The following is a 13,526-nucleotide window of genomic DNA, read 5'->3' as shown; positions in this document are numbered from 1 at the left end:
AAGAGACCAAACCATCTAAGAAAATGTGATCTAACTTTTTCTCTACTCTCATTTCACAATAAGATTTATTTTTGCGTTGTTTCATAAAGTTTCCACTTGTAACCAAAAAAGACTACCTTTAAAGACTTTTTTCTTTTAATAAGGACAACTACGTTAGATCTGCGTAATTCTTTAAATGGTACCAACAAAGATCATGTGAAAACAATATTTCAAATTTTCCACGATCTGTTTTTTTTTCCTCACAAGTCATGGGTTATATCTGCCATTGACATTGCTGTTTTCGTATTAATATAAGAGGTATAGTTATGAAATAAATAAGAATAAGGAAAATAAATTATCAGAGTCCACTTGAGAAACAATAGTAGCTTTTCAACGAACAAATAAGAAATACTGTACAAAACTTCCCAGCGATTATAGCGATTATTATTTAATGTGAGATCTCGATCGATTGTTTGTTCACATTTACATTCACGTATAATGTCATTTTTCAAAATGAACTGACGCATTTAAACATTTTAAACAATTCCTTTATTTCTGAAAAATCTAAATGCATATTGCTGTTTTCGTTTGTAAAATCATTATAATGTTATTTTGTAAATTCGGTTTAAAAATTAAAAGAAGTCAGATTAAATATTATTTTCTGTTAGAGAGAGAAGAATAAAGAAGAAGCAAACAAGTGAGAAAGCTCCAAAAAATCTCGGGCAGACAATATTCTTATTATCCATAATTTCATCCAATGTGATCTGTCTTTTTCTATTGTACATACAAAATCAGCAACTAAGCGCTTCGTACTTAACCGGAATCGGTTGGTTAAACCCGGTCCGTGCAATCAAACTCCCAACCACCGTCAAATCTCTACAAAACACTCCTTCCACCACATTCACGTTATTATTCGCAGCAACCGCACCCGCTCTAATCGGCGTTCCCGTTCCCGCGCGCTGCTTCTCCGCCGTCGCAAGGTCACTTGTGACAACGGAGTAACCTTTTTGAATCAATCTGTATAGTAATAGAGTTGACATTCTCGCCCGGTCCTTAACCGAGTCTAATTCCTCCTCGTCCTCGGTTAACTCAAACCGGTCAATAAACGACATTGATCTCTCCGGTTTATGCTTTAAATTGAGCAGCAAGTAAGCTCGATCCAGCTCCGATCTCGAGCAATCGCGTCTGACTCCCATCAGAGCGTAGTAATCAACGTTTCCGATTCCTCCGTTCGCGATTCTCTCCTTCAATTGCTGGATCCGCGACGTCAAAACGCATAACTTCCCCGGTATCTCTCTGTACCGGACATTGTGCCGTTTCCAAACCGGACCGGGAAGTTTCCGGTCACGTAAAATCGAGTTGTAGAGAAGCTTCAAGTGCTCCAAATCGTGAAGCGAGTCGGGGAAGCACCGCACGGACTCGAGCAAGGCCGCTCTGGTCTCCAACGCTTGGAGGCACGACGGATCCAACGCTAAGGTCTTGTTGCAGTCGGCGACGGACTCAGCGATTCTCCCGGCGGATCTGTACGCCGAGGCGCGGTGCATGAAGCACTCGGCGAGGAAGCCCTGCGGCGCTGCGCGGCGGCTGTCGAGGATTTTGGAGAAATGGCGGATTGATTCGGAGTAGAGTCCGGCGTCGAGAGCGGCGAGTGCGGCGGCGCGGCGCCGCAAGAGGAGCTTAATGTGAGATAGCACGTGATCGGATTCGGTGAGATATCGCGCGGAGGAGGGAGGAGAGGAAGCGCCGTCTGCGGAGGAGAAGAGGATGAAGCTGTCGTCGGATAAGGAAATGCTCTGACGGCGGAGCGCTGCGGTGGCTAACCGTTTACCGGTTTGGAGAAGAACCATCGCCTCCTCCATTAAACCAAGATGGCAACACGCTTGACCAAGAACCAAGTATCTACAATATCAAGAAATGATCCGAATCATAACCGGGTCGGGTTATTATTTCATTAATCCACGTGTCAGAGTGAAATTACCTCCATTGCCCTTGTTCGTTGCAGTTTTTACTCAACCCTGCCATGACTTTCTTCTTCAAATCGGAGACGGAGAAGCATTTAAAAGACGAGTCACCAGACACACCCCCGTGACTCGGTAACTCGTTCAGAAGGCTAACCGATTCACGAGAAGATTCCGACGAACCGATGCCGGAGTCTTCGCCGGAGAATTTAAGACTCGGAATGTAATCGTGGAGCATATCGGCGACGTCTTTGAATCGACGGAGGTAGAGAAGCGATCTGGCTTTGAGCTCGAGAGCGAGTTCGTAGCGAGGAGATACGGAGAGAGCAGAGTCGAGGAGGTTTAGAGCTGATTCGACGTCGTTTGGATCTTGGCTCGCTATTAGATTCTTCGCTTCCTTCATGTACTTATCCACGATCTTAAAAAAATCAAAAACAAAACAAGAACTCGATCAGATCGAAACAACGACAATGAGGTTTGTCCGAAAATTATGGGAAGAACATAAACCTTCTTGTTACGGAGCCACCAGTGTTTCTTCTCGACATAAACCGCCATTGTTGTAGGTTGGAGTCTTCGTGAAACAATCAGAACTTTTCTCTCTTCTTGATCCAGAAAATTAAATAAATATTAAATATATATATATATACACAGCAAAACACGAGAGAAGATGGAGATTTTGAAAGTCATGTGAAGAGTTGAAGTGTCTTAAATACGGAAGAGTTGTGTAATAGAAGATGAGGGTCAATGGCGGATATACCCTTGCGCGAGGTTCTTTGGATCCCCTTGGGGTTCCTAGCTGGCACAACACAAGACCACACTATTGCTTAGCCATTAGCCTACATGATTCCACCCTCATTCATTATTTCCTAAAATACAATATATAGTAGTATTAACTATATTTTTTCTTCTTTCACGATTAAAAAAAACAATTTTTATTTTGTATAAATTAGTGAAGACTTCTAAATAGTTGCAAGCTGGAAACAGTGTTATAGTTCTGTTGTATGTATCTAGTTATTTACTAATCACCACAAGTCTCATTCAAAGCCAAAATACTCGCTTATAGTCATTTCTGTTTGTGCATTCTTTTAATCTTAGCTAATTTAACTTTGATAAAACTTTACTACTGACATCCAAACTTATATGGTTAGGTTAATAAGTGACAGATTGATTGCTAGCTGAACGAATTAAACACACAAAACAATGAGTATTTAACAAGCCACTTTGAAAAAAGTACTTCTCGTAAGCCACAAGACTCATGCTAGTTTATACTAATTGATTATTACTTATATTACTTACAGCAGTTTAACTTATCAAAGTTAAGTATTATACCAAATCAAATAAAGCGTATAGTCCAATGACATATCAAAGTTTTATGTGATAATTTGTGAATTAATGGGTAAAACTAATTATTGAAAATATGTTTAAAATGTCAGTAGATATCACTTTTGTGAGATTTACTTTTCTAACTCTTATGTTAAATGATTTCTTAATTGGGGAAAGCTTTCGGCTTTATTTAATTGTTGTTTTATTTTTTCAGCTAATGCACATGTGTATATCTATGGGTACAATACAGATAAAAGATTACCTGCTTTGTTTTGTTTTAAAGTCTCTCTCCGAAATAAAAGTACATTTATATTTTTTTTTTTAAACGTGACAATGATAATGACTCGTTACGTGTAGTGGACTAGCTAGTGAAAATACACTTATGGTTATCTAGAATTCAAAATATAGAATTAAGATACCTAAATGTATTTATAACAAAAATTAAAATATATATATATAGTGAGCTAACATATTTATTTATTGATGTATTTCAAAAAGAAATACAATAAATTTGCAAAAGTACAAAAGTAAATGTCTTCCAAGGCTCCAACTAACAGGTTCGCTTTTTGCAGTTGCTGCTGATATAGTGATATCTCATGCACGCAACAATTATATACCGGGTGAGACTCAATAACACTTGTTGTGAGAAAGTGAAACTGAAACAAAGTTTAAGTTTGTGTTTAGTATTATTTTCTATACACACCGAGAGTGTTATAACAAAAATGCAATTAAATTCACAATGGTAAAAGAAATAACCTTTTCAATAAGGTAATGAACTTTGATCTTTTCCTCTGTTTTTGTTTTTTTGTTTTCTGAAACTTAGGTAATGAACCCTTGAAAACGATAAATAAACGTTTATAGTTTTTTTTTTCCAAAGAATAAACGTTTATAGTTTTCGTAAAAAAACGTATATAGTTAATATAGCGTTCGTTGAGGATATTGTTTACAGAATTAATACTTTGCTGGCAGAAATAATAAGTAATTAAATACTAAGAAGGCAATGGTTGCGTTAAAGCCCATAATATGACTTGTTTCATCTCAACGTGGAATTCTCATACACGACGACAATATCATAGAATAATCTATAATGCCTAATCTTATTTTTTTAGAATTGATCTAAATTAAAATATTCCATCACAAAGAAATCAATAATGTTTTTATATGTTGAAGGGAATAAAGCGGAAAAGGGTCTCGAGGGGAATATATCTTCACCATTATTTGATGAAGACAAACCTCACTGAATTCGTCATAGCTTATTTGCGCTTAACTCTTAATTATATTTATAGTTTGTAATTAAAATTGAAACTTCTTTCTTTTTAAAGACCTTTTAAATAGTTCTAATGGGATAAAATGAGTAGGATTAGTCGGGCTTTGACCTAGACAATTTTCCTGCTTAATCAAAAAACAAAAAAAAAACAGAAAAAAAAACTGGTATAACAAGGGAGCCACTGACAAAAACAGGGGAGCCACTTCAAGGAGTAGTAGTATTTTGACCTGTAAAATAGAGATTTATATTGACCCATTTATTAATCTATAATTATTTCACACATTATAATTAGAGCATGTTCAATATAATTTTTTTTTCTTTTAAAACTGAATAATTCCATAACAGAGTTAAAGCTGTTCAAACCTTATTTCATTATTGAAATAATTACTCCATCTATGAAGTAAATCCATGTTTACTCTATTATAGAGCAAAAGTAGAATAAAATGAAAACATTTATTATTCTAAATTTCATTTTGAAGTAATTCTATAACTTATGAAATGAAGTTGGAAATGCTCTGCTCTTATAACGATTTCGGACCAAAACCTTTTTTTGGCAGAGTGCTCCATGGAAAGCTTAGTATGTTAATCATAGGCACCACGAGAAACGTAAATAAATGAAGCTTGCTTCTAATTCACAAACTCCCAACTAAAACAACTACTATTAGAGATTGTTAATTATATATAGTATTATTTTGGTACCTTAGTTGTGCCATAGTGTTGGAAAGTACAATCTTATGAGCTAAACCATATAAATTATTGCTCATTTAATTACAAATATTCTACGTTTCTGATTCGATTCCCTTACATACACAAAGAATTATCTCTCGAGCATCTTTTTGATTCCGAGAAAATTAACCATGACTGATACTTAAGGTATTCACAACATCATATTATATATGTATGTATATGTCTTAAGTCTTAACCATGACTGATAACTGTGGTATTCATAATATCATATTATATATGTATGTATATGTCTTATCCTAGGAATAATAAATGATCATGTATGAGTTTCTATAATGAAGTTTTGAATTTGGCTCCAATTTGTGTAATGGACCAGCAAATAATGACATAATTTCAAAATAACATGACAAGTTCTCTATCTATCAAAGAGTCTGGTTTGGTTTCTTTCTATACAAACATGACTTTGCAGGCTCGCAACTCATGTCTTCAACTCCTAACCTCTATTTTTTTGGTATACTATTTAGTACTACTATATTGTAAAAAAAAACGGCAGTTTTGTTAACGGATGGAGTATTTTGTTTATTTTATGTCTGGGTATTCTGTGATCCGATGATTCTCGAGTTGTTCAAGGTTATATATTGGTTATAATTTGATGCACAGATTAGACAATTAAATAATACAAATGATGCATGGTTGCCAATTGGGTCATCTTGTGTTTAATGCTTCTTATGATTTTATTATTTGAATGGTATAAGATTTGGAATGGAGATAATCAGCGAAAAATGTGTCTACGTATACATTAGGGAAATGAAATATTACTGAGCAAGATATGTTTATATAATATATATCATTTAACAAAGAATCCAACAAGAAATTCTAAATAGTTTTCACTAAATTGAAACTTTTTTTTTGTGCTTAAACACTAAATTGAAACTTGATATTCATTTTTTTTGGAAAACAAATTAAAACTCTTTGGTTTAACTTAGTTTACTTTTTGATCGTGTTTATATATAGTAGACTAGTAGTCCATATGTTTATCATTTTTTCATAGTAGTTATTTGATTAAATATTTTGTTTATAAATATGCAACTCTTGCGAATAAATTTTTTTGTTTATGGATATACAGCTAAGGCTGCTAGTTCGTGTTGGTACGCACATAATTGAAGATCCATAAGGAAATAAATTTTAAAAGAAAAATTATGACATGAAACATAATGGTGGGTTTGTAAATATATGATAAAAAAATTACATCAAATTTTAAATGTTGAGGATACAAAGTGCCGAGTTAGAAGAGAGCAAGCCATTAATGTTTCAAGTGGGCAAACACATGTTGTGTTTTGGAATACCAACATTGCATTTTTCTTCCATAATATAAACATTGGTTGGTAATCAGCTGTTGAATTTGAAATTTTTGTTCTAGATGACTATAAATTAATTAACTAATTATGCGACAGTACTTTTCAATATTAATTAGTAGTTTATAACGAAGGCATATGAAACTGAAAATAAAAAAGCTGGGTGGAATGAACGATTTCCCCCCTTATCGGATCCCTTCTTATATTTCTGCAGGAACAGCGTCCGAGTAGTCGTTGTTCGGTGGAAGGCTGGAAGCTTTTACTAATTGTACACTAAATAACGATTTTTTTTTTGTAACACAAACTATATAACAATTTTTAATTAAAAACTGAAAAATCTGCTACACTAATTTTCAAAACTCAAAAGAGCTTTAAACTGTGTGCATTTGTATATCAGAAAAAAAAATCTGAACTCAATTTTTAAAAATATAAAAAATTGATGATGAGCTTACTGTTGGATAAGCTTGGAATACAAGTTTCCTTTTCTTTATTGTGTTATGATTATCTATAAGATTAGGAATATGGTTTTGTGATAATACTAATAGAATTAGGAGTTATCCTGTTCTATATATATGGAGATGCATATTGTGTTGCATAACATAATTTGTGACTTGTGATTTGAGCTTGTGATTGAATAAATAAGAGAGTGACTTCTTATTAAAGTTGTGATTCTTAAAGCTTTGAGATTCTATATTTGGTATCAGAGCCATTACAATAGAAACTTGAAAGCTACAAACATCAATCATGAGCGAAGTTACGGATGCAATCGTGCTGCACAAGGAGAAGGGACCTGCCTCCATAAAATTCCCAATGTTAACCTCTTCAAACTATACCGTCTGGTCTATGAGAATGAAGATAGCTCTTAAAGTCAGCGAGGTATGGGAAACGATTGATCCAGGAGTCAAAGATGAGAAGAAAAATAACATGGCAATTGCGTTCTTATTCCAATCCATACCAGAAGCTTTGATCTTACAAGTAGGAGATTTGGATACAGCTAAAGCGGTATGGGAGGCGATAAAAGCTAGACATGTTGGAGCTGAGAGAGTAAAAGAAGCTAGGTTACAAACCTTGATGGCTGAATTTGATAGACTTAAAATGAAAGACGAAGACACCATTGATACATTTGTTGGGAGGTTATCAGAGATTACCTCAAAAGCGGCCTCACTCGGGGAGATCATTGAAGTTTCTTAAAAGCTTACCAAGAAAAAGATACATTCAAATTGTTGCTTCATTGGAACAAGTTCTTGACCTCAATACAACTAGCTTTGAGGATATAGTTGGGAGATTAAAAGCATATGAGGAACGGATAGGAGAAGAAGATGAGGAACTTCAAGACGACAAGAACAAACTACTATACTCCAATACAGAATATGATCAGTATGGAGGACGTGGAGGACGAGGACGTGGAGGACGATACAACTCCCGCGGGGGACGAGGCCGTGGTAGGTACAGCAATTTTCAGCAACAAAGGGAAGCATACCGACAAGGCAATCAGCGTGATATCTCACACATTACGTGTTTTAAATGCGATAAACTTGGTCACTACGCAAACGACTGTCCGGATAAGTTACTTAAGTTGCAAGAAACTGCTGAGAAGAAAGAAGAAAGCACCGAAGAGGCTGATGAGTTGATGATGCATGAAGTAGTCTATCTCAATGAACAAAAGGTTAATCCAAGCATCTTCGAATCTGACCAAGATAACCAAGATTTGTGGTATCTTGATAACGGAGCAAGCAACCACATGAGTGGAAATAGAAGCTTCTTTGTCTCAATTGATGAAAAGGTAACTGGTAAAGTACGTTTTGGAGATGACTCGCGTGTCGACATAGAAGGGAAAGGCTCCATACGGTTTGTCTTTGCGGGAGGCGCTAAGAAGATTCTGAATGATGTATACTATATTCCAGCACTAAAGAGCAATATTGTGAGTTTGGGGCAAGCCACAGAGGTTGGTTGTGAGATACGAATGAAGGGCAACTCACTAATGCTATATGATCGCTCTGGGCATCTTATGATCGAGACCATACGTTCAAGAAACCGTCTATACAAGGTTAACCTGCAGACGGACAACATACAATGCTTGCAAGTAGTGACGAGTGAATCATCTAAATGGCATGCCCGACTAGGGCATGTTAACACTGAGACTATGAAGATGATGATAAATAAAGAATTAGTCACCGGCATTCCTAAGATCATAGTCGAAAAAGAAACGTGTGCTTCATGTTTGCTTGGAAAGCAAAGTCGACAGCCATTCCCACAGAAAACTCAATATAGAGCAAGTCATCTTCTCGAACTCATCCATGGAGATCTTTGTGGACCTATTTCTCCTGCTACACCAGGACAAAAACGTTATGTTTTTGTTCTTATTGATGATTGCTCTCGTTACATGTGGTCTGTTTTGTTAAAAGAAAAGAGTGAAGCCTTTGAAAGCTTCAAACGCTTTAAGACAATGGTTGAACAAGAGACAAAAGCAGTGATTCAAACCTTGAGAACGGACAGAGGAGGCGAATTTACTTCACACGAGTTTGATGATTTTTGCAAGAAGAATGGCATAAAGAGACATCTTACAGCACCATGGTCACCTCAACAAAATGGTGTTGTCGAAAGACGAAACCGGACATTACTAGAGATGACCAGAAGCATATTAAAACATATGGATGTTCCAAATTACTTGTGGGGCGAGGCAGTACGACATGCTACCTACTTGATCAACCGGCTTGCCACTAGATCACTTAGTGAGAAGACACCTTATGAGGTTTTTCGATCTAAGAAACCAAACCTCAATCACTTAAGGGTTTTCGGCTGCGTGTGCTATGCAGCATCAGAGAAAACAGGGAGAAAAAAGCTTGACGATCGCTCTCGACGCTTAGTACATCTCGGCATAGAACCAGGAACTAAAGCCTATCGACTCTTGGAGCCACTAAACCGAAAAATTATAGTAAACCAGCAGAGTCGCTATGCGAGCAAATTGCTTGAAGAGAGTGGTATGGGTGCATGTAACTCAAGCCATGTCCCTATGGACTTTAATGTTAAGTTGTCAAAAGCACCAGCTGAGAAGAGTATTAACGAGACTGATTATAGAAGAAACATAGGATGTCTCCGTTACCTGCTACACACGCGTCCGGACTTGAACTTCAGTGTTGGATTGTTGAGTCGTTATATGCAGGAACCAAAGGAGTCTCATGGCGCAGCCTTAAAGCAAGTCCTAAGGTATATACGAGGAACCATATCCCTTGGTATTATGTTTACTCGGTATTCGAAGCTAGAAGTAGTGGGTTTTAGTGATAGCTCACATAATGCTGATGAAGATGATGGGAAAAGCACAACGGGTCATGTGTTTTACCTTGATGATAGTCCGATAACATGGTCTTCACAGAAGCAGGAGATTGTTGCTCTATCATCTTGCGAGGCAGAGTTTATGGCTGCCACGGAAGCAGCGAAACAGGCGATATGGTTGCAAGAGCTACTTGGCGAAGTCATGGGAAAGACTTGCGAGAAGGTGAAGTTGAAAGTAGATAACAAGTCTGCGATTGCACTTACGAGAAATCCTGTTTTTCATGGCCGAAGCAAACATATTCATCGAAGGTTTCATTTTATTCGCGAGTGTGTTGAGAAGGAACAGATCGAGGTAGAACATGTACCGGGCGTTGAACAGAGAGCGGACATACTGACAAAATCGTTGGGAAGAACAAAGTTTGTCGAAATGAGAAACTTGATCGGGGTCAAGAACGTGAATGAAAATGAGCTCAAGCTTACGGGGGAGAATGTTGGATAAGCTTGGAATACAAGTTTCCTTTTCTTTATTGTGTTATGATTATCTATAAGATTAAGAATATGGTTTTGTGATAATACTAATAGAATTAGGAGTTATCCTGTTCTATATATATGGAGATGCATATTGTGTTGCATAACATAATTTGTGACTTGTGATTTGAGCTTGTGATTGAATAAATAAGAGAGGGACTTCTTATTAAGGTTGTGATTCTTAAAGCTTTGAGATTCTATAGAAATTACATTAGAAAGAAAGAAAATGACTGAATGTAAAGATTGAGAGACTTACGAAACTAACGTTGAACAAGAGAGTCGAGCCTCTGTGGGTTTAACGGATACAGACTCAAGCCAGAGCAAAAAGAACTAAGCTTGGATGAAGAACCAAAAAGAAGTAAAAGAAAAGATAAAATGTTTAAAAAAGGTTTTTGATCATTATTATTTTTTCTCCTTAAAAATAGAATTTCATTTATGAGCTACGATTAGAGACGTTAACATGTCTGCGCATATCACTTCTGCACCCTATGGTTTACACATATCATTTCTTGCACCCTATGTTGGCGCATATTAGAAATAACATTGAATCTATATAAAAAATACTAGTAAGTTTTTTTCAAAATAAATATGCTGCTTTATGAAATAAATCAAAAATAATCTAACACATGCAAATCTTACTATACAATTTCTTTAGTTCATCAGTTCCAGTTTCTAGTCCTTTGTTCTTTTATATTGTATCATAACATCTGCAATACTTAACCGTAAGGTCCGTATTACACTATTGGATTGTTCTTCTTTATAAGCAAATCAAATAGCTTGCAGAATAATTATTTTAAGGGCTAACCATGGATCGACACTATGATATATTTATTGGGTTTCAGTATACTTGTATAATCCTTAGTCTCCCCTCTAGCTATTCATAATATCAATAAGATTAATTCTTTATTACCCTAGAGGAAACTAGGAATATATCGTTTTTTTTAAATCATACTTAAACGCATGAAACTGATTTCTACTTTTAGGCACGTTATTCGAGCAACTTCCTTCTTGTGTGATACAATTATATCAATTTTAAATATACCAATAGTAAAAAGATAGTTCTTTTTAAAATCACCATACGAAATCAGAGTCCACAAATGAAAATTTCGAAATCTAGGTTCTTTTCGGGTTTTATTTACTAGAAAAAGCTAGTTTTCTTTTATTCTTATTACATGGTTCCTATATTTTTGTGTTTCTAAACTCGAAGTTGAATATTCTAGAGACATATTCAATTATTCGCCCTGTAGATTAGTCAAACTTAAGCCGAGATTGCCCTTATATTAAAATAAGACGAAGGAATGTGTTAGTTATATACTCCAAATCGAGAATAGTAAGTTTATAGAAATGTGAAAGCAATCTTGTGAGTGGTCCATTAATTAGTTACCACTAATTTCGATTTATTCAATTGTACACAGTTAGACATTGATTTGACTATTAGGGCTCTATTATGTTAATGTAATGTAGCGAGTTATAATAACCCCTTCCTGAGTTCTGATGAGATCGCATCAAATGGTAACTTGCTATTTAAGCTAATTAGTTAACAATTGTATTAAATGTTATCTCTTCTGTTCTCAATACGTGTTGCTGTCCAATGAGCAAAACTGGTTGTGAAGGCCTAAAGATTCCCTTTCCAAATTTTACCCACATCCACATGTGAAATTTATGATACTGTTTTTAGTCAAATTTTTTTTTAATGATACTCCTTCTATTTTAAAATAATGTATCTTTTACAAAAAAAATTGGTTCACATGTGTTTGCCCACTTGAAACATTAGTGGCTTGCTCTCTTCTAACTCGGCTTTGTATCCTCTACATTTAAAATTTGATGTAATTTTTTATCATTACCTTTTGTTGTAATTCTATGATATTTGATTGGATCGAAACATTATAACGAATATATTTCTTATATAAAATTAAAATTTACTATTTAATTATTTATTTTAATTTTACTAAATAATAAAGTTCATAAATGTTTACATTTTCTAAAATATTATTTTTATAAAATGACTATTTAAAAAAAACAAAATTAATATATACATGGTATCTTTATCAACAAAATTAGCTAACTTAACATCTAAATCAACAAAATTAGATAATATAACAGTTCATGTGGCAACTGATATATGATTTTGCCAAAAAAATAAACAAAATATATATTATTTAAAATTTTCAAAAAGATATATATTTTTGCACGATAATATAAACCATGTAAAAATTAAACATATCACGATATGTTAGATATAAAATGGCCATTTTCCCGACAAAGATACAAAAGTAGTGTAAAAGGACATTAAATGGTTTTTAGAAACTAGTTGACATAAAAATTGTTAGAAACTATTCGTACAATTACTTTAAAAAATTTAATCATACCAAAATGATTGACGCTTTTTTATACTAAAAGATGTATTCTACAGTTTCATGAAAGTACAAGTGCCGTTTATTTCTCTGACGTTTTAACATGGTAGAATTGCTTTTTACTGACATTATAGAATTTCCTTTTGCTGTACTTTGAACCATTCATCAAATATATTGCTTTATGGCTTTGTGCAAACTGCAAAGTAATTCCATACACACGTTTCAGCTTTAAATATCATAGAATTACAACAAAGAGTCATGCACAATCTTTTTATTTCATTTGAAACTTTACCTTTATCAGTTAAGTTAAGATCTCATATTTAAGTCCGTCGATAACAGATGAATCTCAAGAACCAAGAAAAAAACAAAAGGTGGGGGGACGAAAGGACACAATTACACATATAGTACATAGCCAAAACACTTAAACAAGCTAAAGCAATGGTGAAGTTAAAAAAGCACAAGCCAAATAAAAGCTACTACACTGATTTTAAAGAAATTGAGTATTAGTCCGGCCCAAATCTTTAACCAAAGACAACTAAAAACAATCTTTCGAATTCTTAGACCCAAATAAAAGCAGGTCAAAGATTATAGAATATAGACTACAAGATTATAGACCCAAAGAAGAGTATCTATGTAATTTGAATTTCTACGTGCTTGTGGGCTGTTGGCTATCGCTGGTGTTAAGAACTTAAGATACGGGTCTAAAGCACGAAACAAATAGAGTTTGGTCCACCATAGTTGATGGAAGCTTTGGCCAAAATCTCACACCTGATTGGTCAGATACTTTGGTTTTAGTCGCATAAAC

At 34.9% G+C, this 13,526-nt stretch overlaps 1 protein-coding gene across 1 annotated transcript; it reads right to left on the bottom strand.

Annotated features, from left to right (window-relative positions):
• Positions 1–686: 686 nt before the first annotated feature.
• On the bottom strand, positions 687–2,897 carry LOC106313556. The gene is made up of 3 exons (XM_013751401.1): positions 2,445–2,897; positions 1,958–2,355; positions 687–1,878 (listed from the first exon to the last, which is right to left on the bottom strand). Exons 1-3 carry the CDS (start codon positions 2,490–2,492, stop codon positions 771–773), a joined length of 1,554 nt encoding a protein of 517 aa, XP_013606855.1. The 5' UTR covers positions 2,493–2,897; the 3' UTR covers positions 687–770.
• Positions 2,898–13,526: the final 10,629 nt, after the last annotated feature.

The sequence above is a fragment of the Brassica oleracea genome, chromosome C9 (assembly GCF_000695525.1).
Source record: "Brassica oleracea var. oleracea cultivar TO1000 chromosome C9, BOL, whole genome shotgun sequence".
In the NCBI taxonomy this organism is placed as follows: domain Eukaryota; kingdom Viridiplantae; phylum Streptophyta; class Magnoliopsida; order Brassicales; family Brassicaceae; genus Brassica; species Brassica oleracea.
The sequence above is the reverse complement of the archived record's forward strand: the minus strand, read 5'-3'. Positions and strand labels throughout refer to the sequence as shown.